General features: G+C 45.2%; 1 protein-coding gene across 1 annotated transcript in view; it reads left to right on the forward strand.

The window, feature by feature from the left end:
* The window catches only part of ntn1b (netrin 1b), a gene marked incomplete at its 3' end in the record, with an annotated part of 205,575 nt that overhangs the window by 145,615 nt on the left and 34,287 nt on the right, over positions 1 to 25,673 (forward strand). Inside the window, exon 4 of the mRNA XM_084329272.1 lies at positions 9,595 to 9,744. Within this exon, the coding sequence (XP_084185398.1) occupies positions 9,595 to 9,744 (150 nt within the window). The remainder of the gene's footprint in view (positions 1 to 9,594; positions 9,745 to 25,673) is intronic.

Consider the following 25,673-nt stretch of genomic DNA (forward strand, 5'->3'; position numbering starts at 1 on the left):
AGCATGGGGAGAACATGCAAACTCCACACAGAAAGGCCTGGGAGATACCCCAAGCGGGAATCGAAGCCTGGAACTTCTTGCTGTGAGGCGACAGTGTTAACCACTACACCACCGTGCCGCCACACCGTGTATGTACAGAGTTGTAATATAATATGTACAGTGATACAGGTGTAAAGAAAGTACAGTAGTAGTCATACTGGCTGGCAGTATAACTAGTTAGAGTGGGATATCTACAGATACTATTAGTAACTACAGGTGATTGTTTGATGGTAATTTCAGTTTTACGTGATACCTGCCATTGTATAAATAAATGTATTGTTCCTCTCTACATCATTGTAATTGATGTAGTGTGGTAGTGAAAGGGTTAACCTTCTGTAGTGTGACAGTGAAAGGGTTATCATTATGTAGTGTGGTAGTGAAAGGGTTAACCTTCTGTAGTGTGACAGTGAAAGGGTCAACCTTCTGTAGTGTGGTAGTGAAAGGGTTAACCTTCTGTAGTATGGTAGTGAAAGGTTAACCGTCTGTAGTGTGGTAGTGAAAGGTTAACCCTTTGTAGTGTGGTAGTGAAAGGGTTAACCGTATGTAGTGTGGTAGTGAAAGGGTTAACCTTCTGTAGTGTGGTAGTGAAAGGGTTAACCTTATGTAGTGAAAGGGTTACCCTTTGTAGTGTGGTAGTGAAAGGGTTAACCTTCTGTAGTGTGGTAGTGAACATGTGGGAGGATTGTATGGTCTCCCTGCCATGTCTCATAGCAGCCATAGCCATCCTCCCCAGAGAGTGAGTAAGTGAATTGATTGGAAACAGTTCTTCATGACAACATTGTTTATGTTATTTGTTCCTTTGAGCTTCAGTTGTCCAATATTGATTTTATGTTACTTTACCGTATGTTCTCCATTAAACCTTCCAACCCCTCATTCCTCCTCCAAACTCAGTGGGCGCACCGAAGAAGCTGGAAACCTAACTCCAAATATCCATTTCACCATCACAATTAGACAAATGAAGTTGACAAATTGTTGTTCTTGTGCTGCAAAGTCGAGTAGGGGAAAAAAAAACGTTCCTTTGCTCTCTCTCTCTCTCTCTCTCTCTCTCTCTCTCTCTCTCTCTCTCTCTCTCTCTCTCTCTCTCTCTCTCCTCCTCTCTCTCTCTCTCTCCTCTCTCTCTCTCTCTCCCTCATTTTCTCCCTATCTCTCTCTCCTCTCCTCTCTCTCTCTCTCTCTCTCTGCGTATCTCTCTCCACTAACTCACTTATTACTCCCTCCTGTAACATACACACATACACTACTATACTCTCTCTCCTCTCTCTCTCTCTCTCTCTCCTCTCTCTCTCTCTCTCTCCCTCTCGTTCTCCCTATCTCTCTCTCTCTTTCTCTCTCTCTCTGCGTCTCTCCTCTCTCTCTCTCTCTCTCTCTCTCTCTCTCTCTCTCTCCTCTCTCTCTCTCTCTCTCTCTCTCTCTCTCTCTCTCTCTTTTTCTCTTTTTTATAAACAACTTCTAATATTCATGAATCTCCTTCTTCAACCCCTCCCCCACTAATAACACCCAACTCCAACCCTGTGTTGGACCACTTCAAGCAAATTTTCAAGTTGCTCTGCCGCTACATAAAACATAAAACACATGCAGGCCCTAATAGGGAGGCAAGGCCTCCACTTCAAACGCTCACTTTATGGTAACTGTTTGGCAGAGTAGCACGCGCTACAGACAGAAATTCTCACGCTTAACGCACCGATCCTCCCCGACTAACAGCTTCAACAGACGCCTTTGAAGTGCGTTCCCCTCGCCTCCCCCCCCCCCCCTTTAATGGGAAACATTATTCAGTATTTATTTGCGAGGTGCTCGTTGCCCAAAAAAAAAGCCTTACATTGGAAACTCAATCTGAACAGCGAGCGCAGTCCGTCTACGGCGAATCACAAGCGGCGGCACGAGGGGAGCACAAAGGCGTCAAGTCAAGTGCAATTTATTTATAAAGCACATTTCATACACAGAGGCAATCCAAAGTGCTGTACACAAACATAAACGATAATCAGAAGGCACAGTATAAAAAATTATGATTCTCTGTCATTTAAATAAATATATAAAAGGAACACAGAAGGGTACAGTATAAAAGCAGCACATTCTCACAAATATATTTCCAGTGCATTAAAATTAAAAAAGTTAAAAAATTTAAAAGTGCAGTAAAGTGCAAAGTAGGGCTGCAACTAATGACTATTTTGGTAGTCGACTAATCTGTCGATTATTTTTTCGATTAGTCGACTAATCGGAAAACAATTATATTAAAAAAAAAATAAGATTTTTTTTTTTTTTTTTTTCACTACCTATCTTTGTGAAAGTGGCTTCTCAGCTCTGGTCCAGCTGAAGACAGAGCAGAGGAACAGATTGGACATTGAGCATGACCTCAGAGTTGCTTTGAGACTCTTGTCAGGACCAAACAACATCCCCAGTTATCCCATTAGTTCCCCCAAACTTACTGCCGGTCTGTTATGTTAAGCTAAGAAGTCTTCAGCTGGCTGGACCAGAGCTGAGAAACCACTTTCACAAAGATAGGTAGTGCAAAAAAATAAATAAAAAATATAATAATCTTTTATTCTTTTTAATGACTAATCGACGCAACAATATCTCGTCGACGATTTTTCATAATCAACATTGTCAATTATGTCGACTAATCGTTGCAGCCCTAGTGCAAAGAATAGTGTAGTGGTTTAGCAGCAGCAGTTAAAAGCAGAAACAAACACAAGGGTTTTTAGCCTATTCTTAAAAATAGGCAGAGTTGAGGCAGATATAAGATCTTCTGGCCGTTTATTCAGCTGCATGTGGCATAGTAGCAGCGTGCGGCTTCACCATGTTTTGTTCTGGTCCTAGGAACAGTTAGTAGACCAGTCCCTGACCACCTAAGAGGTCTAGACTCTTAAGGAAGTTCAGAGTATTGGGGAAGATACTCCAGTCCTTCTACTCAGGAGCTGTAGAGAGCATCCTGACCGGAAACATCACTGCCTGGTATGGAAACGGCACGGCACAGGACAAGAAGGCCCTACAGAGAGTGGTGCGCTCAGCCGAGCGTACCACGGGTATTGCACTACCTCCCCTGCAGGTTCTATACAACAAGAGGTGCAAATCCAGAGCCTGCAGGATAATGAAAGACCCTCACCACCCCAATAACAGCCTGTTTCAGCTGCTGAGGTCAGGCAGACGCCTGCGAACCCCAGCTACTAGGACAGAGCGGCTGAGGCTCAGCTTCTTCCCCCAGGCCATCAGAGCCATGAACAATGAACATTGAGTGCTCAGAACATTGAACTATCCACACACAAGCACACATGAACACACACACGACACGCACGCTGTGCACGCTCACACACGAGCAGCCACTTAACACTTTAACATGAGCGGGCACACACTCATGTCGCACACACGCACACTTATGGCCAAAGGAAAGGACACTTTAAATTAGAATAACAGGAACAGTGTATTGCACTACCAAAGCTAACTAGCATGTCCCATATGCTCTGTAAATAACTATGTACAGATACCGAGATGTCACTCCATGTTTTTTCATTTTTGAGTCTATTATATGTTGTACCACTGTATTGCACATCGTTGCGGGCAAGACCGCCCGCATTTCATTGTATACCTGTATGCCGTGACAATTAAAACTCTTGACTTGACTTGACTAGACTAGAGGGTTCATAGTGCAGAATCAACTCAGAGCTGTATGCAGGACCTGACCCGTTGAGTGATTTATAGACTAGCAGCAGTATTTTATGACACACTGGTAGCCAATGCAGGGATTTGAGGACTGGTGTGATGTGTTCAGCTTTCCTAGTCCTTGTTAACACTCAACACTTTGATGAACATTGTTACTCATCTTATAGAGTTGTACCCTTCCTGCTGTCTTGTTGTACAAAATTGTTGTTTTGGATAAAAGCGTCAGCTAAATGACTAAATGTAAATGTAAAATGTTAAAACCCTATTCTGCACTTGCACAAACGTGCGGGCCGCATATCCGGTTACTTCTACCATGTGTAGACTTCTTCCAGTCCCATCACAATACATATACTTTAGCCACTTTCCTCCTGTTAATTAAACAACGTTATCATCACTTTTCTTTTTTTTATTACTTTTCGAAATTATATTTGTTTGTATTGTTAATCTGTTCAGCATTCGTTTTTATCGTTAGTATTGTCAATGTGTTGACGTTTTACAAAAGGAAATGCGTGTTGACTGTGGAGTTGTGGACAGGCTTCAGACAGAGATGTAATGCCACTTTTGTATTATTATATTATAGAATGCAACAATCTATTTAATAAGCAAAACATTTGGCATAACGTATTGGCATAACATGATAAAATGTCTTCTGATGATCAAACAAGTCCATATGGGGGTCTAACAAACGCGATGGCGACAACACCAATTCATTGATCATGTCTAGTAATATTAGTTAAATGCTAATATGGCTAACTAACAGTAAACGTTTTTACATGAAATACAGCCCAAAAACCTTAAAAGACCCCGCTGACAAACACACTTTACAAATGTTTTGCTTATTAAATAGATTGTTGCATTCTATAATATAATAATACAAAAGTGTCATTACCTCTCTGTCTGAAGCCTGTCCACAACTCCACAGTCAACATGCATTTCCTTTTGTAAAATGTCAACACATTGACAATACTAATGATAAAAACTAATGGTGAACAGATTAACAATACAAACAACTATAATTTTTAAACGTAATAAAAAAAAGAAAAGTGACGATAAAGTTGTTTAACACATTGGCGACCGCTGGGACCCGTCAAATATAGTGGTTGAGGACCAGCTTTTGTAAACAGACCGGTGTCTTTTTGTAGAGCTAAATCTATACTTTATAGTAGGGGTGGCCAACCAGTCAGAGACTAAGAGCCACAAAAATTACTGTGGTACCACAAAGAGCCACACCATATACCAGCGTTTCTCAACCTTTTTTTTCAGTCACGGCACCCTTCATGTGTTTATAGGTCTCACCCTCTGGCCTCTGAAGTTGCTAATGTCTTTTTTATTTGGGCCTCACAGGGTTAAAAGTACCCTGTGAGACCCACGGTTGCAAAATTACAAAATCACTTTTAGCCATTTAAAAAAATAATGTTTATTTAAAAAATGTTAAGCACATGTATAGTCAATTGGTCCTGTTGTTCAGCCTCACAATGCTATTTGATAGTAAATGTGTTTATATGTCCCACCCTCTGGCCTCTGAAGTTGCTAATGTCTTTTTAATTTGGGCCTCACAGGGTTAACCTCTTAAGCCCGAGATATACAGTAAAAGTGTATATTTTCAGCATTACGTTTGTTTACCAATTATTTTAACTGTTATTAGTGAAATATAAGATTATAGAAATCTCAGGGCATTGAGTCGGAAACCGGCGCATATTGACAGGAGGAAGTGGCACATCCAAAAGTAAGTGTAGTCTTTTGAAGGAAGAGACTCAGGGCTTTCAAATTTCGAAAAACTACCCTACCCAGCTCACACCAGCCCCTGTCAATCATCTGACTTCTGGATTAACTTTTTTATTTCTCTTATTTTTTGGGATTATCTCCCTCAAACCTGAACGTTATTGCCATAAAACAGAACGCAGTTAGTTTATCTACCTTTCTGTGAACGTCTTGCAAAAAACGGTGTTGCAATATGATAAAAAATGGTGGAGAAATGTACATTATAAAAAAGATGGCAGAATTCAGTAATGTATCTACAAAACCTTCTGTTTAATCATCTTCCCTTTATTCATTTGCTTAGATTTTTCAGGTCTGGTCAATTTTAGCATGGTGTTATTCACAGTCAAAGATAAAAAAATTTTTTAAATAGAATTGATATTCTCCTTTTGTTCATTACAATTTACTCAAGCCTAGTAACAGACACACTATTTCTGACACTGATCCATATATGTCCCTAGATTCAGATACCAAGAACATGCAAATGGGAATTAAAAAAAATACCACGATACCACAGGTAAAAAGGTTCAATCTTAAAATGTAAAAAAGAAGATAAATAAATATATTTTTTTCTAAATGTTGCTTTTGTTGCTGGTTGATTCTCCTCAGCTTCTCTCTGGTACTATAAGAGAAGATAAATATAACACTTTTAAAACCCTTTGTTTATCTTTAGACCACACATTTAAAAATAACTAAATGATATAATCTTAGAAATTAAGTAAAGTTAATAGTACTGCGTGTTAAGCATAACAGATTGATTGATTGAAAATTGTATTAACAGATTGCAGAATGGGTACAGTACAGTACGGCTCAATACACACAATTGTTAAGGGGATGCAGACCAGAGAAAGACTTTTGTCTTGTTTACATCAGGGTCCCCCATTTTCAATTCATCATGACATATGTGACATTAGGGGTGGGAATCGCCAGAGACCTCACGATACGATACTATCGCGATACTTGCGTCACGATACAAAATATATCGCGATACGCTGAGTATTGCGGATTTTTTGTTTATTTATAACTTTTTTTTATCACATTTTATTTATTACCTTTTTTCAACTGCAAAGTAAAACTTTGTCAACATGTTTTATCTAATAAAATAAAGTTCAGTCTGTTCATCTCACTTCAATCATTTTTATTGCAGAACATGGTATTTTCTCAAGCAGACAGATGTAAACACTGTAATCTGTGTTGCATGTACCTGACAAACTGAACTGTTTGTATTACAGTCATATTCCAACTTAACTGAATGCACATGTGTGTATGTGTGTGTGTGTGTGTGTGTGTGTGTGTGTGTGTGTGTGTGTGTGTGTGTGTGTGTGTGTGTGTGTGTGTGTGTGTGTGTGTGTGTGTGTGTGTGTGTGTGTGTGTGTGTGTGTGTGTGTGTGTGTGTGTGGACTACTGTACAGGTATTGAAATGAACAGTACAACTGCATTATACAATTTCTTTTTTTTTATATTTTTTTATTAATAATTAAATATCGATATTGCGGGAAATGAGTATTGAAACTGTTTTAAATATTCAGAATCGATATGTATAGAAAAATCGATATTTTTTACAACACTAATGCCACGTTTGTGCAAGTGGAGAATAGCAGCAGCATCTGAATGAGCTGCAGTTGTTTGATTGCTTTTTTGGGGAGGCCTGAGAAAAGGAGTGTAACCTGCTAGAGAGGAAGGCACGCACACTCACACTCACACGCCCAGGGGTGTAAAGTACTTGAGTAATTGTACTTCGTTACAATACTTAAGTACTGTTTTTGGGGATTTGTACTTTACTCGATTATTATTAGGGTTGTATCCTTGTACTTTTACTCAATTACATTTTAGAGAGGGAAAAAAACATAATTTTTACTCCTTACATTTAAAATGCAGACCTACAAAGTACAAAGTACAAATCTCGCAGGTCCAACCATTTTAATTAGTATAGTTGTTTCTCTCGAACTAACGTTAACGTTATTAATCCTGCGGCTGCACTTTATTTCAAAACAGCCAATCAAATCCCCATCAATGGAAAATGAACCCGCCCATACCCCTGCTGATTGGTCCTTGTGCAAGACTAGAAATCGGTTTGATTAAACACCTGCTATCAGATGAATAGACAGTCAGGAATTTTTTTTTTACTTTTACTTTCTAGTACTTAAGTACATTTAAAAGTAGAAACTTTTTGACTTTTACTCAAGTGTGTTTTTAGCCAGATACTCTGACTTTTACTTGAGTACGATTTTGAGACGGTACCCATACTTTCACTTAACACTTTGGCTGCCATGTGTTAAATTCATTATCAACCGTAGGTTGCCGGCTCTATTTGTCTATAGAGAAAGTCCCCTTCTTTGCAGGGCTATAACTTTTTAAATTCTATTGCTACATTGCCATTATTAGGGCCCATTCAAAGTCCTATATGTATTGTTCATTGTGTAGCAACGTTAAACTTTTTCATTCACATATTCATAGTAAAGTATGGTCTAATGTATAAGTATGTTTTAATCTCTTTCTGCAGCTTTCTCCAGAACGTGATCTATAGCCCCAAATACATTATATTGATGATGCAATACAGTTTTATGGCAATCAGCGCGATATAAAAAATTCCAACTAGACGTACTTCTAGAAGTTACTACACGTCATCTGATGTTGACCGGATGGGCTAGGGGGCGTTTATAATTCCGTGGGCAGCGTTATACCAATCATCTAATGTGGGTCAAATGTTGATAATAGCAGTTAGTATCGAAGACGGTAACTTTACACGCTAAAACTCACCCCAGTCTCCACGCGCCGTTGGGCGATCATCGTAGAGTAGACATTTTATCATTATGGGATGTAGATTTACCCGGTCCATCTCCAGCTTGTATAATGGTATATACGTCCAAATCAAGTTGTTTATCGAGTTATTAGCAATCGATCGCTATGTAGTGTGTCGAGATCAAGTCCCGGAACCTATAGCTAGTGCCCGGAAGTAATACGGCGACCAGCACAATCTCCGTAGCACTTCCTGTTAAGCGATTGCGCCGATCGGCCACCAGATGGCGCTCCTGAACCGCCAGAGAGCTCAGTGGGTCCTCCTGGTGGATCTCAGGCCAGCGGAGGGGACATATGAATCCGATCCCAGATTTTTTAAATATTGATATTAAAGACGCTGTAAGGCGTCTTCGGCAACTTGAGCATGGCCGGGAATGACGTGTTTAGGCGTTTTCCGGCAGCCAAAGTGTTAAGTATCATTTCTGGGTACTTTTTACACCCCTGCGCACACTCACACGCCTCATGAAGATGTGTTGGGCTCCGAACGTGCCCACACCGGTAATAGACGGACGCTGTGCAGTGAGATTGAAATTCTATATTTATTCAATCAAGGTATTTACTCTTCCAGGGCAGACCACCCCCCCCCCCCCCCCTAACCATGACTCCTGCACTGTCATTATGGCTGGAGGTTGGCTGTGTAATGCTTCACGCTGGTGCGAGGTCCGGTGCCTCTTAATGTGAACGATTTCTCACTTGTTTTTTAATGTTCTGTATGTATTTTTCTTTTATTGTTTGGAACCAGCAGAATCAGCAAAGGGCCAAAGACATAATCATTTGAAAGTCGATCTGTGTTTTTGTAACCAGCGCTTGTCTTGTAAAGCGCTCTTGTTTTAGAGAGAGAGAGAGAGTCATAATGCTACATAATGCTACATAATGCTAAATTACAAGCTGTTTACTTGATACTTTATAGTTTGATTGAAGGTCTTTTTTCTCTCCCTCTCCTACGTTTTCTCTCTCTCTCTCTCCCTCTCCTACTTTCTCTCTCTTTCTCTCTCCTACTTTCTCTCTCTCTCTCCTTCTCCTACGTTCTCTCTCTCTCCCTCTCATACTCTCTCTCTCCTTCTCCTACTTTCTCCCCTCTCCCTCTCCTCCCCCCCCCTCTCTCTCTCTCTCTCTCTCTCTCTCTCTCTCTCTCTCTCTCTCTCTCTCTCTCTCTCTCTCTCTCTCTCTCTCTCTCTCCTCTCCTACTCCCCCCCTCTCTCTCTCTCTCTCTCTCTCTCTCTCTCTCTCTCTCTCTCTCTCTCTCTCTCTCTCTCTCTCTCTCTCTCTCTCTCTCTCTCTCTCTCTCTCTCTCTCTCTCTCTCTCTCTCTCTCTCTCTCTCTCTCTCTCTCTCCCCCACACAGCCTGCGACTGCCACCCGGTCGGTGCGGCGGGGAAGACGTGTAACCAGACCACGGGCCAGTGTCCCTGCAAGGACGGCGTGACGGGCATCACCTGTAACCGCTGTGCCAAGGGCTACCAGCAGAGCCGCTCGCCCATCGCCCCCTGCATCAGTAAGACCTGCCTCCTCATTCACATTTAACCCTTTCACTGCCACACTACAGAAGGTTAACCCTTTCACTGCGACAATACAAAAGGTCAACCCTTTCACTGCCACACGACAGCAGGTTAACCCTTTCACTACCACACTACAGAAGGTTAACCTTTCACTACCACACACTACAGAAGGTTAACCCTTTCACTACCACAATACAGCAGGTTAACCCTTTTACTACCACACTACAGAAGGTTAACCCTTTCACTGCGATAATACAGAACGTTAACCCTTTCACTGCCACACGACAGCGGGTTAACCCATTTCACTACCACACTACAGAAGGTTAACCCTTTACAGGTTAACCTTCTGTAGTGTGGCAGTGAACGGGTTAAGGTCATATCATACCGCGCAAGTAGAGTACGATGGAAATAGGTCTGGCATCTAACCAGAGTGCAAATTAAGTGCAATGGAAATATACAATGTACAGGTATGAAATATATATAGTACTACTGAGTAATAGTGCTAATCACTATTTGGGGGGGTGACAGTGGCTCAGGAGGTAGAGTGGTCGTCTGGTAATCTGAAGGTTCCCGGTTCGATTCCCCGCTCCTCCCGGGCAGCTTGTTGAAGTGTCCGTGAGCAAAGACGTTTACCCCCTAATTGCTTGTGATGAGCAGGTCGGCACCTTGCATGGTGAACGGGTGAACGCGAGGAACAAAATTGCAAAGCGATGTTGATCAAAGCGCGATATAAAATGCACAATTGACCATTTGTAAAATGCACCGTTTGATCAGATGTATGTACAGAGTTGTAGTATCATTATGTACAGTGACACATGTATACAGACACCATGGTTGAAAGCCAGTGGTCAGTGGTGGTCAGTGGTCACGCTTGTGTGATTTTACGTGTGCCATTATTACTGTCAATGTAATGATTGTGGAATATTTGTATAATGAGGCCGTGGCTGCATGTGTATGTCACCGAATTTCCCCAAGGGGATTAATAAAGTTCATCCTTATCCTTGTACAGTAAGTGTATACGCACTCAGTGCTAACGTGGCCCACTGCAGACCACACACCGACAGCTAGCCCACCCATAGCCCAGCCAAAGCTAACTGCAGTTCAACCTTAAGAGACCCTGGCTCTAAACCCTGACGACACAGGGTCCGATACAGTAAGTACCTCGCAAAAAAAAAGAGCTGAAAGGGACGGAACACGGTCGTTAAAAAACGTGAATTCACGGGGGCCACAATCGGCTTGTTTATTTTTCTGTACCCCTGTGCCCGTTCTCCTGGACGCATATTTGGCCGTTTTAAACTCGGGAGGCATGAGAAAAAACACACACCGTTACAGCCGCCGCCGGGCCAGCGAGGCTTTGTGTGCCGTCAACACGGTTAACGGCCCGTCTCTCAATAAATCCCAGTCCAGCGGAATGGAGGCCGATGTGTTTATTGGCTATATCTGCTGGCCGCAGATTCCATCCCCTCGGTGACGATCAAACTATAAGATGGCTAGTCGCGATAGAGAGAGAAAGAAAGAGAAAAGCGAGATGGCTCGTCGCCAGTGGTGCTCGCCAAGCCTGCTGGCTGGCACCCGCAGATAAGATAACACCGACTTCTTCTGGGAGGAGGACACCTGCCCACGGCGGACGCTTACAATGGACCGGCGTTTTTTCTTTTTCTTTATCTTTTTTTTTTTATAGTGTTTATCAATTGCGGTGACATTCGTGATAAAGATGTATGCGGAAATTGGACACAGCCTTTTTTTGAACCGCGGTGGTCATTCGCTTTGGCCAGGGTCCACGGTGATAGATGACACCTGGGAACCTGCTGGAATAGGATTTTTCTTTCATTTTCTTGGGAAAGTAACACATGTAACAGGAAGAGGTGGGAGGAGATGGGGTCTTGCAGTTCGAACAAAAGGTATTTTGGTTTTGCGTGTGTTTTCTAGATAATGTTTTGGTTTTAATAGCTTGATGTTGATTTTTATTCTTTCGTGATATCTAACTCCCTGCCAACTCTTTAACAAGCCAGTGGACATGGTTTCATGCACATTACAACACAAGCAGGCACAAGCAAGAGGAGATCACTAATAGGAACCTGGTTATTTTATTTCTGTCTGTCTGTCTGTCTGTCTGTCTATCTGTCTGTCTGTCTGTCTGTCTGTCTGTCTGTCTGTCTGTCTGTCTGTCTGTCTGTCTGTCTGTCTGTCTGTCTGTCTGTCTGTCTGTCTGTCTGTCTGTCTGTCTGTCTGTCTGTCTGTCTGTCTGTCTGTGTGCGTGTGTGCGTGTGTGTGTGTGTGTGTGTGTGTGTGTGTGTGTGTGTGTGTGTGTGTGTGTGTGTCTCAATCAGCAGTCTGTAACAACACAATCTATTTAATCCGTTCCTGCATCATGCATCATTTCCCAGAGGCTCTGGGGGTAAGTTATACTCGAAGGGGAGCAGACAGGAAATTGAGTTCCACATATTCACACATAAGTTATTAAAGATCCACTCCAGATGTACAGTATATTAAAGGGGAAATTCACAGAAAAAAATATATATTTTGTATCCCTTACCCCTTTCACTGCCACACTACAGAAGGTTAACCTTTCACTACAGACAGCAGTGAAAGGGTTAACCTTCTGTATTGTCTCAGTGAAAGGGTTAACCCTTTGGTAGTGTGGTAGTGAAGGGGTTACCCAGAGGCGTGTAGTCTTTTACCAACACACTTCCGCGTTCGGGTTCTGCAATCTGATTGGCCACTGACGTTTCTCTCTGCGCCAATCGCGTTACGCCTAGTTCTGCTCTACTATCCTCAGTTAACGTAATTTATACAAATGGAAGTATTGATTTCGCCGTAACGAATCATTAAAAAAATATACCGTTAACTGGAATATGTTAGTTTCTTACACATGGATTGGATTATGTAATTGGTTTGTCATGACAAACCAATATAAAATCGCGAATTAACCGGTGGTTATTCAATAGCCCTAGTATGTACATTTCAACAAAGTGGAGCCGCAGGGGACTTCCATAGCATACGCCTTCAAATCCAGCTAGCGTTGATGCTATTCAATGCTATCATACCCAACTAACGTTAATGCCATTCAGAATTTATTAACATAGCTACAACAACACAGTAACGTTAATATAATTACATGCATCATTGTTTACAATGAACGGTGGGGCTAATCGAAAGGACTGGATACGGACAAGTTAAACAGCAATCAATTAATTTAACGTTAAAACGAACAAACACAGAACCGGACACACAAGCAGAATACGACGCGTCATTTTTACTTCCGGTCGGGGGGTTCAAAATAAAAGAGCGACGTCTAAAGCACCGGAAATACGTTTATTTTGTACATTATCTAACGTTAACACAAACCTAAACTAACTTTTCCCCCGACCGGAAGTAAAAATGATGCGTTGTATTCTGCTTGTGTGTCCGGTTCTGTGTTTGTTCGTTTTAACGTTAAATTAATTGATTGCTGTTTAACTTGTCCGTGTCCAGTCCTTTCGATTAGCCCCACCGTTCATTGTAAACAATGATCAAGTTCAAGTTCTTTAATAGTTGTCATACAGAAGTACAGAATACTTTCATACAAAATGCTTCTTACTGTTACGCTCCAGAGACTGTGCTAGACAAGATAGTATCAAATAACATAATAACATAATATAGCATGAATTTAGAAGAAGAAAATGAGGTCACAGTGTTCGGTATAGACATATGTACAATGTTCTGAGTTACCATATAATATACAATACACAATACTATGCAGTGTACTAATGTACAGTACTATCTAGTGCAAAGCAGAAATGGGATGAGGTACAATTTTAGGTACAATTTACAGTAAGGTGTACGAGTTGTAGTGCAATCCTTCATCCATAAATATAAAGTGTGGGGAGTGGGTGCTACAGTGTGTTTGTTTAAAGTGGGTGTGTGCTATAAAGTGTGTGGAGTGGGTGCTACAGTGTGTTTGTTTAAAGTGAGTGTGTGCGTGTGGATGTGTGTGCTATGTGCGTTTGGTGGTTGTTGTTGTGTAGTGTTCATTCATTGTTCGTTTAGCAGCCTGATGGCCTGGGGATAGAAGCTACTTCTGAGTCTTTCTGTGCTCGCCTTGAGACTCCGGTATCGCTTGCCTGACCGCAGCAGTTCAAAGAGGCAGTTGTTCGGGTGACTGGAGTCTTTAATGATTCTCTTAGCCTTGCCCTTGCAACGCTTGTAGTAAATGTTCTGGAGGGTGGGGAGCCCCCCTCCAATTGTGCGTTCGGCTGCACGTGTCACTCTTTGTAGTCTGCTTCGGTCTTTTGCAGTGCTATTCCCAAACCAGGAGGTGATGTTGCCGGTCAAGATGCTCTCTATTGTACATGAGTAGAAGTTCTTAAGGATCTTCTGGCTGACTTGGAACTTCCTTAGGCGCCTGAGGAAGTAGAGGCGTTGTCGTGCCTTCTTCACCACACTGTTAATGTGTGTGGTCCATGTCAAGTCCTCGGATATGTAGGCTCCGAGGTACTTGAAGCTGTTGACTCTCTCAACCGGTGCCCCGTCGATGCTGAGGGGGCTGTAGTCCTTGACCCCCGACCTCCTGAAGTCCACAATCATCTCCTTTGTTTTGCTGACGTTCAGGGAGAGGCTGTTTTCCTGGCACCATCCCGCCAGGACCTTGACCTCTTCCAGGTAGGCCCTCTCGTCGTTGGCAGAGATCAGGCCCACCACCACTGTGTCGTCAGCAAATTTGACGATTGTATTGCTACTCCGCTGAGCCACACAGTCGTGTGTGTACAGGGAGTAGAGGAGGGGACTCAGAACACAGCCCTGGGGGGCCCCTATGTTGAGGGTGATGGATGAGGAGGTGCAGTTGCCTGCTCTCACCACCTGGGGTCTGCCAGTCAGGAAGTCCAAGACCCACTGGCAGAGGTCATAGCCCAAGCCCAGGTCCCTGAGCTTGGCTATGAGTATGGAGGGGACTATGGTATTGAATGCCGAGCTGTAGTCGATGAATAGCATTCTCACATAGTTCCCCTGCCTCTTGTCCAGGTGTGATGCTGCTGTGTGCAGCACATGGGATATGGCGTCCTCCGTGGACCTGTTGGGGCGGTATGCAAATTGCAGGGGGTCCATGTTGATGGGGAGGGAGGAGCAGATGTAGCCCTTTACTAGCTTCTCAAAGCACTTCATGGCTATGGAGGTGAGAGCTACAGGGCGGTAGTCGTTGAGGCAAGCAGGCTTGGATTTTTTGGGTACAGGGATAATAGTGGACTTCTTCAGGCAGGTGGGGATGACAGCCTGTTCTAAGGACAGGTTAAATATGTCAGTGAATACTGGGGCCAGTTGGTCGGCACAGACTTTTAGGACGCGGCCGGGGATGCCGTCCGGACCTGCTGCCTTCCTGATATTCACTTTTTTAAAGGTCCGCCTCACCTCATGCTCTGTTACCCTGAACACTGCGCCTCCATCAGCAGCCGACCCCCCCCCCCCCATTGCCGAGGCTTGTGAGCTGGTGTTGTTATTACCAGCATCAAACCTCGCATAGAAGGTATTGAGGTCGTTTGCTAAGGAGATGTCACTGTTCAGTTTGAGGGAGGCGCCTTTGTAGTCTGTCATCGTTTTGAGCCCCTGCCACATAGCTCTAGAGTCAGCTTGTTCAAACTGGAGTTCAATTTTATCCCTGTAGCGCCGTTTGGCCTCTGACACTGTCCTCCTTACGTTGTGTCGCGCCACCTTGTGGTCATTCATGTTGCCTGCCACTAGGCCGTCATTGTATGCTTTGGTGCGCTCTCTCAGAGCTTCACGGACGGATTTGTCTACCCAGGGTTTTTGATTTGGGTAAACTTTCATTTTGGTAGTGGGGATTGTTTCTTTCACCCTAGTACAAACATAGTCCAGCACTGTCTCCGTGTAGGCATTAATGTTATCTGTGTCGCGGAACACAATCCAGTCTGTGTGGTGAAACACTGACCGGATCGTCTCTTCTGACGTCAGATCCCATTTCTGCACCTCTCGCGAGACTACGGGAGTACTTTTAATTCTCTGTTTGTACTTTGGTGAAAGGAAAATTGACGCGTGATCTGATTTACCAAAGCCACTATCAGAATGAGCCTTGTAGCCACCTTTAAATTGCGTGTAACAGTGATCTAGGATGTTACCGCCTCTGGTGTTGCAAGTCACATGCTGATAGAAGTCAGGCAATACCTTTCTCAGATTGGCGCTATTGAAATCTCCCAGTACTAAAATGGCGGCGTTAACGTTAGCTACTTGTATTCTATTTACCTCGTTGTGTAGTCTGGAGAGCGCAACCTTGTTGCTGGCTTGCGGTGGAATATACACTCCGATCAGGACGATCGCCGTTAACTCCCTCGGGAGGAAGAAAGGACGACACTTGATGGTTATATATTCCAGTTCTGGGGAGCAGTGGTTGGATAATTCCTTCACGTTCGTTGGATCACTCCAATTTTTGTTAAACATGAAGGCAATACCTCCTCCACGTTGTTTACCGGACTCTGATGATGGCCGATCCTTGCGATGTATAAAGAAGTGATCCGCTGGTTGAATTGCGTGATCTGGAACCTCCGGTGTGAGCCATGTTTCGGTGAAGCAAAGGACATTGCAGTCCCTAACGTCTCTTTGATATTGAATCCTTGCTCGGATGTCATCCAGTTTATTGTCTATTGATTGTACATTGGCTAGCAATATACTGGGCAGTGGTGTGCGGTGGCGTCTGGATCTCAGCCTGTTTCGGATCCCAGCCCTCTTTCCTCGTCGTCTTTTCCTGGGCTCTGGGAACAAAGGGTCTGGTCCTAATCTCCGGAGAATTTCTTCAGGCCATTGATGTGGTTCGGAAAGCTGATCCAGCGAGTAATCCAGTTGGTAAGTTTCCCGTAATCCAATGTCTATGAGTGACTGACGGTCATATACATTAAATGCACCAACAGTTGGTACGCACAAAACTCTAAAAACTATAAATATTAACAAAAGTAAACACAGTCTCGACGGAGCGAACAGAGAGGCAGCCGGTCGGAGCGGCGCCATCATGCATGTAATTATATTAACGTTACTGTGTTGTTGTAGCTATGTTAATGAATTCTGAATGGCATTAACGTCAACACTAGCTGGATTTGAAGGCGTATGCTATGGAAGTCCCCTGCGGCTCCACTTTGTTGAAATACTAGGGCTATAGAACCTGCAGGGGAGGTAGTGCAATACCCGTGGTACGCTCGGCTGAGCGCACCACTCTCTGTAGGGCCTTCTTGTCCTGTGCCGTGCTGTTTCCGTACCAGGCAGTGATGTTTCCAGTCAAGATGCTCTCTACAGCTCCGGAGTAGAAGGACTGGAGTATCTTCCCCGATACTCTGAACTTCCTTAACTGTCTCAGGTGGTAGAGGCGCTGCTTCGCCTTTTTCACGACTGTGTCTATGTGTGTTGACCATGTCAGATCCTCTGAGATGTGGACCCCCAGGTACTTAAAGCTGCTCACCCTGTCCACGGTAGCCCCGTTTATCATCAGTGGTGTGTGTCTCCTGCTGTCCTCTCCTATAATCCACGATCAGCTCCTTGGTTTTACCAATGTTCAGGAGCAGGCTGTTGTCCTGGCACCAGCGTTCCAGTACCTCAACCTCCTCCCGGTAGGCCTTCTCGTCGTTGTCCGAGATCAGCCCCACCACCACCGTGTCGTCTGCCAACTTCACTATGGAGTTGGAGCTGAACTTGGCCACACAATCGTGTGTGTAGAGTGAGTACAGCAGGGGGCTCAGAACACAGCCCTGGGGGGACGCGATGCTCAGGGTGATGGTGTTGGAGGTCTGACCCCCCACCCTGACCGCCTGGGGTCTTTCACTCAGAAAGTCCAGTACCCAGGCGCTCAGGGCGGAGCTCAGACCCAGCTCGATCAGCTTGTCCACCAGTCTGGTGGGGACTATGGTGTTGACCGCTGAGCTGTAGTCAGTCTCACATAGCCCCCCTTCTGGCGGTCAAGGTGAGAGAGGGTGCTGTGCAGTACCTGGGAGACCGCGTCGTCAGTGGACCTGTTTGTCCTGTATGCAAATTGCATAGGGTCCATATCACTGGGGAGGGAGGCACAAATGTGGTCCTTGACCAGCCTCTCGAAACATTTCATGACCACAGAGGTGAGTGCCACCGGTCTGTAGTCATTGAGACATGTTGGGGAGGGTTTCTTCGGTACAGGGATGATGGTAGACATCTTGAAGCAGGCAGGGACCACTGACTCCGCCAGGGATTGATTAAATATGGCGGTGAACACCGGGACTAGCTGGTTGGCACAGGACTTAAGTATGCGTCCTGTTATACCATCTGGGCCAGCAGCCTTCCTGGTGTTCACCTGCATAAATGCTCTTCTCACACTGTGTTCCGACAACGAGAGAGCGTCCCCGCCCCCCCCGCGGTTGCCCCCCCCTCCACAACAGCCGGCGCGCCAGTGACGTCACTAGCCGGAGAGCCAGCAGCGCCACTGTTTGCACCAAACCGTGCGTAGAAGGAGTTGAGTTTGTCCGCGAGAGAGGCGTCTTCGCTCCCCATTGAGGGGGCGCTGACTTTGTAGTCAGTTATTGTCTTCAGTCCCCGCCATAAGCCTCTTGTGTCGTTTTGTGCCATTTGTGTCTCCAGTTTATCAGCATATGTCCGTTTTGCAAGTTGTACAGCCTTGCGCAGAGTATAGACTGAAGCCTTGTACTCCTCCATGTTTCCTGACTCTCTGCCCCGGTTGTAAGCAGTGGTGCGAGAGTTCAGAGCTGCTCTGATAGTACTGTCCACCCACGGTTTCTGGTTTGGGAAAACTCGCACCTTTTTCGTGGGGACAATACTATCAGCTATTGTTGTAATGTAGCTCACCACGGTGTCCGCAAGCTCGCTGACGTCACTGGCGCTTCCCTGGAACATATTCCAATCCGTGTCTGCGAGCGTGTCCTGGAGCGTGGCCTCTGATTCGTCAGTCAATTTTTTTGTCTCACGTGACACGACGGCGTCACGTGATCTTTGTTTGTAGGCAGGGAACAACAAGATGGAGTCGTGATCGCTCGAGCTTGTAGACCCCGTCAATGGCGGAGCCGCTACCGCCTTGTAGCCGGCTCTGAACGGGGTGTAACAGTGGTCGAGTGTGTTCCTCCCTCTTGTGGAGCAGGCGATGTGCTGAAAAAAGGACGGCATCACTTTCTTCAGATTCGCCTGGTTGAAATCACCAGCCACGATCGTCGCCGCGTCTGGGTGTTTGATCTGGTGTTTATTGAGATGGTCGTGTAGTTCCACCAGCGCCTTGCCAGTATTCGCCTGTGGAGGGATATATACGGCGGTCATGATGACCGTGGTGAACTCACAGGGGAGGTGGAACGGGCGGCACAGAATTGAAAGATGTTCCATGTCTGGGGAGCACGAGCTTGAGAGAACATGCACTTCTTTGGGGTTCACCCAGACATTGTTCGTGATGAGACAGACCCCACCGCCGACGCTCTTGCCAGAGGCTGCCGTGCGGTCCGCTCGTAGGACGGTGAAGGAGTCGGAGGGAGAGATACTATTATCCGGAGTCGCTGGCTTGAGCCATGTTTCCGTGAAACACATGATGTTGACGTCTCTCATCTCCCGTTGGAAGCGGACCCTTGCCCTCAGGTCATCCATCCTTCCCTCCAACGAACGTGCCTTCGCGAGAAAGATGGATGGAATTGCTGGGCGGTAAGCAGATCTTTTTAACCTCAGTCTGATACCTCCTCGTCTCCCTCTGTGCCTCTTCTTGCCGTTTCCTTTGTCTTTTTCTTTGTTGCCGTTCTCCCGCCTGATCTCTGTTGGCCATTCTAGGCATAAAGTGTCTCCAAACTCCTCTTTGAGTCCGGGGTTTAGGTCCATAAGTGTCTGGCGGTCGTATGACGTACCCGCCAGTGATGCTTTAATAAAAAAAGTAGAAAAAACAAACATAATAGCTAAAAGTGTGCACAATCGTCACGGAGCTAAACCAGAGGCGACTGACCGGGGTCGCGCCATACTGCTGTGATTGGCCTAGTTTTGTAGATGTCTGCTGTGATTGGCCTAGTCTTGTAGATGTCTGCTGTGATTGGCCTAGTCTTGTAGATGTATGCTGTGATTGGCCTAGTCTTGAAGATGTCTGCTGTGATTGGCCTAGTTTTGTAGATGTCTGCTGTGATTGGCCTAGTCTTGTAGATGTCTGCTGTGATTGGCCTAGTCTTGTAGATGTCTGCTGTGATTGGCCTAGTCTTGTAGATGTATGCTGTGATTGGCCTAGTCTTGTAGATGTCTGCTGTGATTGGCCTAGTCTTGTAGATGTCTGCTGTGATTGGCCTAGTCTTGTAGATGTCTGCTGTGATTGGCCTAGTCTTGTAGATGTATGCTGTGATTGGCCTAGTCTTGTAGATGTCTGCTGTGATTGGCCTAGTCTTGTAGATGTCTGCTGTGATTGGCTTAGTTTTGGAGATGTCTGCTGTGATTGGCCTAGTCTTGTAGATGTCTGCTGTGATTGGCCTAGTCTTGTAGATGTCTGCTGTGATTGGCCTAGTTTTGTAGATGTCTGCTGTGATTGGCCTAGTCTTGTAGATGTCTGCTGTGATTGGCTTAGTTTTGGAGATGTCTGCTGTGATTGGCCTAGTCTTGTAGATGTCTGCTGTGATTGGCCTAGTTTTGGAGATGTCTGCCGTCGCTCGAGTACAATGGAGCTAAATGACACTGATCTTGTGGCTCAAAGCTCCAAGAAATACATTTGTGAAACTCAACAGCAACGGCTCTTTCTAGAAATCATGACCTGGCTTATTACGGGTACATTTATCATACAGCACAAGCACAACTATATATATATCCATATCTGGATATACCTGCATATAATCCTTTTTACATACCTGTAGATACTATATCTATATCTGTACATATCCCTTACCTTACTAGTCTTTATACCTGTATCACTGTACATAATAACACTACAACTCTGTTCATACATCTGATTAGCACTAGTCAAGTCAAGTCAAGTCAAGAGTTTTAATTGTCACGGCATACAGGTATACAATGAAATGCGGGTGGTCTTGCCCGCAACGATGTGCAATACAGTTAGTTGGGTCAAGAACCAACATTCTGTGACCATTCTCTGGCTAAGATGTTTTGATGATTGATTTGACTTCTATGGACCTTTTATCAAATATTTAGCCCCCGTGTCCCTCCGAAAAATCCCGGCATTTTTTGTCAGATGGCCAAATCGAAAATATCTGCTGACGCCATCTTGAAAAATTTACTTTTGATCCAGAGCACCTAGAATCATGTATGAATACACTTTTTTGTGTAAATCAACCATGACGATTCCAATTCTGACATTAGTTTGACTCTATGACATCAATTTAACCCAGAAATCCAAGATGGCCACCATCCAGTAGAGCAAAAATGTAGAAAGAGACAGCAGAGCGAAAATGTAACTTTTGAATGGGAAAGTAAGATTTGGTGTTTGGGCAGGGCTTCAGACTAACAACTTTCCCAATAGCTAGCTAGCTAGCAACAACAACTAGTTAGCTAATATAGTCATTGTAGCCCTGTGTTTGGGGTTTGTTAACCCTTGTGTTGTGTTCGATAAGCTGTTTCTTTCAGGAGTTATTTTGATGATGTTCTGAGCTTGTGCTCAGCCTTCTGTTTCAAAAGGTATCTTGGACCACGCCATCTCGACATTCCTTGACATGAAGAACTCCTGTTGACCTCGCTCATCCAGGCCTTCTTCTTCAATAGACTGCGAGTGTGTGTGTGTGTGTGTGCGCATACGTGTGTGTGCACATGTGTGTGTGCGTACGTGCGCGCATGCGTGCACTATCCCTTCATACAATGGGTTTCACGCTGGCTTGAATATGGAGCAGAGGAAGAGCAAGGCTTATTTTCATACATCTTACAATAAACCGCCCAACAAGTCAGTTGTGAATGACATCATGGAGAAGCTGTCTACCATCATCGCAACTAAGCATATGCCCTTCGCCTTCTTAGTGGGAGATCATCCTGTGTACGTCCTCATCACTCTGCTCAAGGCCGAGAACCCAAACAAGTACCATGACATTGTACCCTTTCTTGGTCCCTTCCATACACAGTGTGTGATGAGCGCTATCTACAAGCGCTACAAGGGGAGTGAGCTAGGAGATGTACTTGTGGCAGGAGGAGTTATTGCAGAGGGCTCTGTCGACCGTGCACTGAAAGGCAAGCATTACAAGAGGGGGCTGCGTTGCTTGAGGCTCATCTATGAGGCACTCATGAGTCAGCTGGTAAAGGGGAGGCTCATGCCCAACCTGGCTGATGAGACAAGGGAGAACCTTGAGATTCTGAGAGATATGAGTCTCTCCCAAGAACCCTGTGCAGCTGCACATGCGGCACTGGAGGATGATACTGACCTCGAGAGCCTCATCACCAATGTATTCACCCAGGTGGAGGCCAGTGACATGGCGGTCTATGACGGATGCACTCATGCAGAATGTGCATGCAGTACATATCTGCAACTTGGATGAGTATGTCAGCTCTCTGCGTGCCATGCTGCTTGACCTTACTCCTAGAACCCACCTCACCCCTGCCCACTTTGACAACCTAGGATGGCTTAGAGTAGACGACAGAGTACAACAACTTGCAATGGGCCTGGTCTACAAGATACACTACACGACCAAGGTACCCATGTACATGTCAAAATACTTCCCAAAGGTCAGTGAATACCACGATCACAACACCAGAGGGAGCTCCACAAATCATGTTAAACCCAGATTCGGCTCAAATAAGGGACTAAACACGTTTCGCAATTATGCCACATCAATGTGGAACGCCCTACCCAAAGCTGTAAAGGAATGTGGATCACTACCCACTTTCAAAACCTCTCTCAAGGGACACCTACGGGAGACTGCAATTCAACACTGGCCCCTGTAAATATCCTAACCCAACCCCCTCCAATGTACAGTCATTTACCTAGTATGGTTTTGTCAATAGTTCAATGTACAATTGTGTTTGTTTGTACAGTGTCTCCTCCCCCCCCCCCCCTCAATGTACAGTGTTACTTGTTTATACAGTGTGCCCCCCGCCCCCCCCCCCCCCCCCAACCACCTCCAATGTAAATTACCCAGTATGGTTGTCAATATCCCAATGTACCCAACCCCCCCCACCCAACCTCCTCCAATGTACAGTTTCTACGTCAAATGTATATACTCCCTTTTCTTGACTCCTTCTGTATCACAAACAGTACTGTATTTGCAAATCTGGTATGTCATAAATGTATAGATGTAGCAGTACTGACTATCTGTATGTCATGTATGTCATATATGTCTATATGAATTGAAAATGGGGGACCCTGATGGAAACAAGACAAACGTCTTTCTCAGGTCTGCATCCCCTTAACAATTGTATGTATTGAGCCGTACTGTATTGTACCCATTCTGCAATCTGTTAAATAAAGTTTTCATTCATTCATTCATTCATGCCATGGATGGTAGTGTACGACAACAATAGGTATGGAAGGTGGCTGCCTGACTTCTGGGCAATGCTGACAGCTCTCCCTGCTGATCAGGTCGCCTTCCTTCGTACTGACTTCACTCAGTCCATCACAGGCAACCCCTACTCCAACATGGCCTGGGACATGTGGATCGAGTGTACAATGAACAAGGGCAGCAAAATGAAGTCTGGCTGGCTCTCCATCCTCCAGAATGAGAAGCAGCTGCTGGTGCACTCCAGAAATGTGAACAATTTGGCCAAGATCCGGGTGGATCACAATGCCGTGGCCACACACAAAAAAGCCAAGAGGAAGCACATAGAATGTGGTCCGAAAAGGATGAGAGAAGATGAGCAGCGCGTGCAGGACCTGGTCGCATGCATGCATGAGTTTGATTCCTTGCCATTTGATCCAGCCTCACCCACCCTCCGCACCCTACAGTCAGCCATGCCTGCCTCTGATGAACTCATCGCGGACTTCAACTCAGCCTATGCTGTGGGAGAGGAGAAGTTGACCAGCTTCTTGCAAGACCGAGTGTTCAGTAAGAAAACCTCCCTCCATGCACCTCCCTCCATGCACCTGTCCCTCTGAGCAAACGCTTGACATTTGCCAAGCAGCCCTGCATGGAGAAGCCCGGGGAGGAACTCAAAGCAAGAGCTGCTGAGATGGAGCGGAGTGCTCTCAAGGCAGTGATCGACCTGGTTGAGGTCAGTCAACTTGTGAATCTCTCAGAGTTGCTGGAACATCGTGTTGTCGAGGAATGTGTGGCCGTATTCAACTCCAATGGTACATATAGGAAGACACAGAAGAGCAAGCTCATTCAGAAGCTCTCTCTCCAATCTGTAGATCTGCAAGAACCCTACACCGCTCTTGTCGACATGGGCATGATCTGGAGGATGGCAACCCCATCAGCAGAAGATCGGCAGACACAAGATGGCACCCCATACAAGTGGTTGGACTATGTCCACAAGGTATCATCCATCATCCTTGCCCGCCATGGTGATGCTGACCGTATTTTCTGTGTAAATGACCTGTATGACGCAGCATACTCAACTAAAGATGATGAGCGAGATCTGCGGGTACAAGGTAAGGTACATGTCCCCAACACCTACATGAAGCTGGGCGACCCCTTCCCCTCTGCCAGAGAGTTCAAAACACTGCTGTGTAGCGTCAGCAACAAGGAGCGGCTACAAAAAGTAATATGCAGCTATCTGACTGACCTTGTTGCACAGGGTGTAGATACAGAGATAGTCTACTCTGTTGGCTCCCACTGCACCAACTTGTCAACCCAGCAACCAATGCAGAACTACAGCTTTGACCAGTCTGAGGCTGACACCATCCTCTTCTCTGCTTACACAGTTCTACGTGAGTCAGGCTACAGTGGCCCTGTGGTCATTGATGCAGCCGACACCGATGCCTATGTCATGGCAGCGGTCATCTCTCAACAGCTTCCCGGTATGCTCTGCATCAAGAGAAAGCAAAACACGGTCTTCTGCCGTGGCCTGGTTACTGAGGAGATGGCAGATTGTATTGTGCAGCTACACTGCATTACAGGCTGTGATGCCAATTCAGGCTTCTATGACCAGGGTAAGTCGTCTGTGTATGACAAGGTGGCAAAGAGCCCTATGGCACGACGGCTGCTCTCGCGGTGTGGAGATAGCCTTGACCTTGAGGAGGAGGTGCTAGAGGAGCTGTTCGAGTTCACACGACATGTTATTTATGGCGACAAGAAGAGTAGCACCATGGCTGAGGCCCGTGCCACAAAGTGGAAGAGAATGAAGAACAAATCATTCATCCATCTCCCTCCCTGAAGCGACACCCTTCGCCACTCGGACATGGCTGGGAGCTGGTGGGTGGTCGCTGTCGCCCTGTCCGCCACACACGACCTGCTCTCCCAACACATCTACCTGCACCAGGGCCAGCTGAAGAAAGTGAGGAAGAGGAGAGTGAGGAGGAGGATGATGATGAGAAGGGAGATGATGATGTATGGAGGAGGAGGGGTGATTCATTGGAATCTGATGATTCAGAATCTAGTGAGGCAGAATGCTCTGATTCGGACTGATCATGACATGTTTAAAGTGGTTTCATTGTTGGGGCGCTCCAGTAGCACACCACATAGCGTGCTGAGTCGCGAAGCGGTCGTCCCGGGTTCGTTTCCTCAGTACCGGCGACCATTTGCTGCATGTCTTCCCTACCTCTCCTCCCGTTCTCCCTCTCTCCCTCTCTCGGTCCTGCGTGGCCAGAAAAAGCTGAAAATGTTAAAAAAAAAAATAAGTAAAAAAAAAATATATATTGTTTCATTGTTAATCTGTTCAAGTTACAGCTATTTAAGAGAGCTTATTTTGAAGTATAATTAGTTATCTTATCATACTGTACATTCATCAATTATTTTGCTGAGATCCTTATGAAGGTAGTTTGTTTAAAGTACAGCAGTACCATGGTAAAATTGGTTTTGACATTAAAAGTAACATTTTCGCTCTACTATATGGTGGCCATCTTGGATTTATGGGTCAAATTGAT

This window comes from Notolepis coatsorum (assembly GCF_963971535.1).
Source record: "Notolepis coatsorum genome assembly, chromosome: 14".
NCBI lineage: Eukaryota > Metazoa > Chordata > Actinopteri > Aulopiformes > Paralepididae > Notolepis > Notolepis coatsorum.